This window comes from Neophocaena asiaeorientalis, unplaced genomic scaffold, assembly GCF_003031525.2.
Source record: "Neophocaena asiaeorientalis asiaeorientalis breed wild unplaced genomic scaffold, Neophocaena_asiaeorientalis_V1.1 scaffold78, whole genome shotgun sequence".
Taxonomy (NCBI): Eukaryota; Metazoa; Chordata; class Mammalia; order Artiodactyla; family Phocoenidae; genus Neophocaena; species Neophocaena asiaeorientalis.
In genome coordinates this window covers 18,956,322-18,962,562 of record NW_020175018.1, presented here as the reverse complement: position 1 = coordinate 18,962,562, position 6,241 = coordinate 18,956,322, and the positions used below count along the sequence as shown (strand labels likewise).

The window sequence follows — 6,241 nt, the reverse complement described above, 5'->3', positions numbered from 1 at the left end:
ACCCCCCAGAAGCGAGCGCGTGGGTGCCGCGCGGACGCCCCGGCCCCGACCTGGAAGCCCGTGGCGCACGTGCGTTGCCCGCGGCCAGGTGGCGATGGGAGGATGGCGAGCGGCCCGCCCGAGGCCGCGACTCCGCCGCGTGAAGTGGCACCCCCCCAGAAGCGAGCGCGTGGGTGCCGCGCGGACGCCCCGGCCCCGACCTGGAAGCCCGTGGCGCACGTGCGTTGCCCGCGGCCAGGTGGCGATGGGAGGATGGCGAGCGGCCCGCCCGAGGCCGCGACTCCGCCGCGTGAAGGGAGCACGGACATCTGAGTGCCATTAGCTGCTGTCAGACCACGTTCAGACCGAAGCCTGTGGGAAGGGCTGGGCCTGTGGGCAGGGGAGGGTGGACGCGCCCGGCCTCCCCCTCCTCCGCCTCCGGCCAGAGCACCACGTGGGCGGCCGGAGAGGGAGCTAGCAGAAATCCCCCTGCAGGCCCTCAGGCTACAAGCCATGCGATGGGACGCAGATGCCCTCGGCAGTGCCTCCCCAGAGCCTGTAACCAACTTTGCTGCTCCGATTTCACACGTCCCGAACTCCCAGTTCTGTGTTTCCAGGCACGATTCAGGCGAGCTATAAATGGCACTTGCCAGGCAAAACTAGAGAGCCATTTGCCGTTTCCCCTCTCCTGTGGTGGCCCAAGCCACAGGGCCCGTGCCCTGCGATAACACCACTGGCCCTGGGCCGTCATCCTCTCCGCCAGGCACGGGCAACACTTGCCCGGAAACGTTCCATTTGCCTATAACCACAGCACCCCTGCGAGCCCAGCGCTCGACATCCCCGTTGTGCAGAGCAGGGACGGTCTCAGGGGGTGAGGTGACCTGGCCAAGGTCACTCCTGGTGAACGACAGCACGAGGGTTCAGGCCCCGCAGGGGAGCCCAGAGCCCGGTGCCGGCTGCCTGGTCCCCAGCACTTGGCCTGTCAAGTTGCTGAAGAGAACGGCCCCCGTCTGCCCTGTGGACACCCTCTCCCTCCTCCTGTCCTGTTGTGTGGCTGCCACTCGGGGACTTATTCGCCCTGGATAAAGCAGCCACAGAAGCGCAGGCAGGCATGGGCATCCCAGATCAAAGCCGGACGGTGAGTCCAGTGAAGGGGACTCGCCGAGCCTGGGGGAGGGGGAGGTTAGCCAGGGTTTCTGTCGGCCCTTCCTCGTGGGTCTTGGCATTGACTGCCAGGGGGCCTGAGGCCACTGTCCCGACCCTTCTTCCCGCTGTCGCTGGTGGAATTGTGGTTCCCACGTGATTGGGGCTCCCTTTGGAGTGTCCTCGGTAGCAATTATGAAAAGAGTAACCCCGGGGGATGTGAGCGGATCCCAAGTCCCAGACTCGGGCTCCCTGCGGCCCCGCGCTGGCTGATGTCCCGGCTGACCTGGCTCCTCTCCGTGTCGCTCTCCCTGCAGGCCCACGCCTCCCCCGGGACTCAGCCTCGGCCTCCCAGGCCCAGGCACCCGCGACGCCTATGCTGACTGCCGCCCGGGGCCCAATGCCGGTCATGCCCATCCCCCGGCGGGTGCGCTCCTTCCAGGGCCCGCACACCACCTGCCTGCACGCCGCCTGCGGCCCGGCGCGTGCCTCCCGCCCAGCCCGCACCAAGTACAATAACTTCGACGTGTACGTCCGGGCACGCTGGCTCTACGGCTTCATCCGCTTCCTGCTCTACTTCAGCTGCAGCCTCTTCACGGCCGCGCTGTGGGGCGCGCTGGCCGCCCTCTTCTGCCTGCAGTACCTGGGCGTGCGCGTCCTGCTGCGCTTCCAGCTCAAGCTGTCGGCGCTGCTGCTGCTGCTGGGCCGTCGGCGCGTGGACTTCCGCCTCCTCAACGAGCTGCTGGTCTACGGCATCCACGTGACCATGCTGCTGGTCGGGGGCCTGGGCTGGTGCTTCATGGTCTTCGTGGACATGTGAGGATGCCGCGGGCTCTTCCGGGGACGGTTTCTGGTGACCTGGCCATAGATGCACCTGCAGTGGGCGCTTTTCTCGACGCGGTAGGTCGGGGCCCTTTCTGCCCTGTGTCAGAGGCATAACCCCCACCCCCCACCCCCGGCGCCTGCGTCTCTGGCTCAGGAAAGGGCTGAGACTTCTGTGAAGGGGACACTGGCGCCCTCCCTCCTGCTGGCCTTTGCTCGGACCCTTTCTTTCTGTGTGTGGTTGCGGTGCGGTGTCCCCTGCACCACCTGCTTGTGGTTCCAGCCTGCACTTTCCAAGCTATTCCCGGGGCGGGGGCGCGGGGGGGGGGACGGGTATGGGTCCAGTCTGTACTTGGAGAGCCTGTGTCCCTGTCTCCTCTCCAGGGCAATGGTGTCACCAGTGGTGTTGGAGGTCCCCGGGAGGGGTGTGCTACCCAGGTGCAGATCTGGAGGGGAGATCCTCCTGGCCGCACAGCCCCCTCCTGTGCACGCCCGGCCCCCCGCCCTAGCCTTGGGGAAGCGTCAGGCTCCAGCAGCTGGTGCACCACACTGCCGCCAAGCTCTTCACTCCGCCCTGGGCCACCGAGTCCTCGCTCAGCCCACGGACACTCCTCCATTTGTTACCCTGCGAGGCGTGGGGGTCCTGAGTCCCAGGCCGGGCTTCAGTGGCACCTTGGTTTGCCTGTCAGTGCCTAGATCAGGGGCCAGCCCAGGGGAGTGCCGGGTCCAGGGCACCACTCTTCAAGTGTGGATTTCTGGGGAGGCAACTCAGTGTCTTTCTGGCCTCGGGGCTTTCCGTCTCTTCCCCTCAGGGAACGTCCAGGTTCGAGACGTGTCTGTTGGAAGAAACACCTCTTGGAATCAGGGTTGCACCAGGGCTGGACCTCCGAGTGAGGGGCTCAGCGGCCCCTTTGTCCCTGCCTCGGCGGTTGTTAGAGCAGCTGGGAGTACAAAGCAAAAATGAATGTGGGCCAGGAAAGAACCAGTGATCCAGGGGGGCTTCCGGTTGCAGAGAGAACATACCAGAGGGCCAGCATTTTGCCCAGACCCCTCACCGTGGCCTCCATCAGATGGGGACAGGGTAGCCGCAGACCTTGTGGGCAGGCGAGGGGCACTGAATAATTCAGCTGGGACAACAGCCAGAGGCGGGACATAGGGCCCCATATTGAGGGTGACAGGGAGGCCGTTGCTACTTCACCCCAAGTTGTCCCCACACCCGCAGGCACGGGCGGTAGCCCCTTCAACCCTGCCTGGCCGGGTCTCCCAGTGGCCAGGGGGAGCTGTCGGGGCAGTTGTGTGCCACTGGAAAAAAAAGCCAAATCAGGTAAAGGAGGCAAAAAACTCTTGGCTGTAAACTGTGCTCTTTAATTTGTAGGCAGCTTCTGTCGGACGATTGTCCACTCGAGGTCAGTGGACGGCTCCTCCGAGGGAATCGGGGGTGAGTCTCTCCCGGTTGCCTGGACGGCAGGCGAGGAGCCGACCCACACGGACCCCACTTCTCGGCCTGCAGAGGACGTTTTGCACCAAATCATGCTGTTTCCTACAAGCTTTGTTTTGTGTTAGTTGACTCACGTTACTCTGAGGCCCCCTCTGAGGTGGGCACGTGTCCACGGGGCTGGGGCAGCAGGGGGGTCACGGTGGTGTGGACACAAAGCTGCTTGGTGTCTTGAGTGCCTGTGAAATTCTTTATGAAGTGAGCCACCTGCATTAAACTTATTTTTTTAACATGTTGACAGCGTGACTGTTTAAAGCTCAAAACGTTTATACCTTTTTTAAAGGATATAACCAGCCCAAAATGCCACAGATGCCGTTCTTCACGAGTCAGATCCGAACCTTGCAAAGCAAGCGTCTGCCATGCTGGAGAAGGAGTGTGATGGGCTGTAGGGCCACCCTGCCATGAGTCCAGGGGCCCCACCGCTGGAGCCTGTCCTGGGGATTTGGCTGGGGTGGCAGCGAGAATTTGTCAGCGCTGGCCAAGCGGGGGGCCTGGTGAGGTCCAGGAGGGCTGAGTTCAACCAACAGGCAAGTGTGTATCGTCCTTATCTGACAGATGACGCCCTCAAGTGCCAGGACGGCAGCCGGATGGGAAGACGCTTACCCACAGGAGAAAAACTGGAAGGAAACCAAGGTTAGGAATCCTTGTTTAACCAAAAAGCAATTGGAAAAACGAGCGACAGGTTATTAGTTAGTGTCTCTATTGTGTAAAGGCTTCCCTGGCTTCTGTGCAGGGGACGCTCACGTCTCTCCCTTGCAAAGACTTCTTCCCCCGTGACGATGAGGGTGATGCCCTCCCACGCAGCCAGTGTGGCCAGAAAATGTGGCCCCGGAAGAGCTGGGGGTCCATGACAGAGCGGCCTAGCTGCTATCTCTGGAATTTTGTGGAACTTGACGTTTCAGAAAAAAACAATCCAAGTCCTTTTGGGGTTTAGCCTGTGGTGGCAGAGTTGGTAAAATCCTCACAAAAGCCTCGGCCCCCCGAGCGGTAGCAGAGGACCCTCGGGAGGGGCAGTTTGCTGCACAAAGCCTGGCCGAGGATGGGGTGGGGATGCGGCTTCCCGGCCCGGAGACCACTCTCGGGCGTGCTGGCTTCACTGGGAGCGGCTGGCAGTGGGCAGTACTGTCCCAGATTTGTCCTCTCGCCGCGCTGGAGCCTCGGGTTTGCCCACCTTCTGCAGCGTCCACAGGCCTCCTGGCCTGGCCTCCCCTTGTTTTGCGCAAGTTGGAGGGTTTTCTTCAGTGGGTCTCTAGACCGGCGCTGTCCAGCAGGACTCGTGTGTGGTGGGGATGCTGTCTGCACTGTCTGGTGTGGGAGCCACCAGCCCGTCCTCGGGGCTGAGCGAACCCGATGTCCCCCTGGGGGGACAGTCACCATTTTCAAAGAGCACACGCTGAGCCGGCCACCGCAGGGAGGCAGGGGCTGTGCGGGCTTTGCTGGCAAAGCCTCATTCTGCCCAGACTGTGCCCTAGTTATCAGTTCGGGCACCGTCCAGAGAGGGGTCTCCTGGGCTCTCGGGGCACCGCAGCCCGGGGACCCCGGCAGCAGCGCCGCTGCTGGGGGGGAGACAGCACCTGGACGGTGGTGGTGACACCGGGCCTTGATTTTGGGAGTCGGGGACGGGGGGGGGGGGCGGGCAGGCAGTGTGACCACAGAGAAGGGAGCTGGCCGGGGGAGGGGACGAGCAGTTCCCCAGCGAGAGCTGGGGGCGGGGCGAGGCCTGGGAGAGTCGGAGGGGGCACTGGGAGCCTGGCGGCCTGGGGAGAGGACGGTCAGATCTGGGGGCGGCCATCCCGGGCAGCAGGAGGTCAAGGCTGGGGCAGAAGCCGGCAGCGGGGGGGTGGGGGCGGGGAGGAGGGGAGAGGGGCTTCCCTTCAACAAAGAACAGGGCCTCGTGGTGGCCTCCTTTGCACCGGGTGTGGGGGCCTCTTGGTGGCCCCGCCGTGGGGCCGGCCCTCCCCGTGCTGAGGGACCCCGGCCCGGAGGGTGGGAGGGGCTGCCGGAGGGAGGTGAGCCAACAGTGGGAGGGAGGCAATGGCAAGAAGGAATTTCTAGAAGCCACGGTTCTCTGAGAAAGTCCAGGTGCCGCTCAGGCCCCGGGCAGGGGTGGACGGGGTACCCTCGAGGACACCCTCTTCGTCCCTGTAGCTGCTGCTGGCAGCCCCGGGAGGGGATGGTAGCCGGACCCCCAGGTGGTGCCACCTCCCCGCCTGCCTGGGAGCACGGCCCAGCGGGAGGGACGCAGCACCCCGTGCCGAGGGCGGCCAGGGCGGGCGCAGCCCACCTCCGGACCAGAGCTTGACCCCCCAGGGCCGCTGCGGAGGAAGGGCCGTCCGCTGGGACCCGCCTGCGGACACTGATGTTCCCTGACCTTGAGAGGTCCCTGTCTGCGCCAGCGCCTGATTGGATGAGGGAGGATGGCAGGGCTTGGTGCTGACTCAGCGCTTCCTTCCCTCGGCACAGGCCGGTCCTCTCCCTTCTCCCTTTTTGGTGTTGTTTGGAAAAGGCCCTCTTCCGGGAAGGTCCTTCCTCTCATCCCCCAGGAGGCCTGGCTCCTGCAGGGGCGGCTTTCCAGAAAATCCCCGGCAGCCTGACAGCTCCCCAAAGATGGAGGGCCCATCCCCCCATCCCCTCCCCCCCGCCTCACCAGCATCCTTTTGCCCTGGAGGGGACAGGGCCACGCGGGAGCAGCTGATTCAGTGCTCGTGGGCCCGCCCCTCCCCCAGCTGCCGCCGGGCAACATGCCCAGGCAGGCTGGCAGCTGTGTCACTCGGGGCCTCAGGCAGGGCTGCTGTGGCTCCC

General features: G+C 64.5%; 1 protein-coding gene across 1 annotated transcript; it reads left to right on the top strand.

Annotated features, from left to right (window-relative positions):
• Positions 1-152: 152 nt before the first annotated feature.
• On the top strand, positions 153-3,674 carry TMEM250 (transmembrane protein 250). Its single transcript, XM_024762779.1, has 3 exons — positions 153-1,117; positions 1,440-2,022; positions 3,320-3,674. The coding sequence occupies exon 2, from the start codon at positions 1,499-1,501 to the stop codon at positions 1,940-1,942; it is 444 nt and encodes a 147-aa protein (XP_024618547.1). The 5' UTR covers positions 153-1,117; positions 1,440-1,498; the 3' UTR covers positions 1,943-2,022; positions 3,320-3,674.
• The last annotated feature ends 2,567 nt before the right edge of the window (positions 3,675-6,241 follow it).

Excerpts from the sequence above, each read along its gene's own strand:
- TMEM250 (XM_024762779.1), top strand. The coding sequence starts at position 1,499 with ATGCTGACTGCCGCCCGGGGCCCAATGCCGGTCATGCCCATCCCCCGG.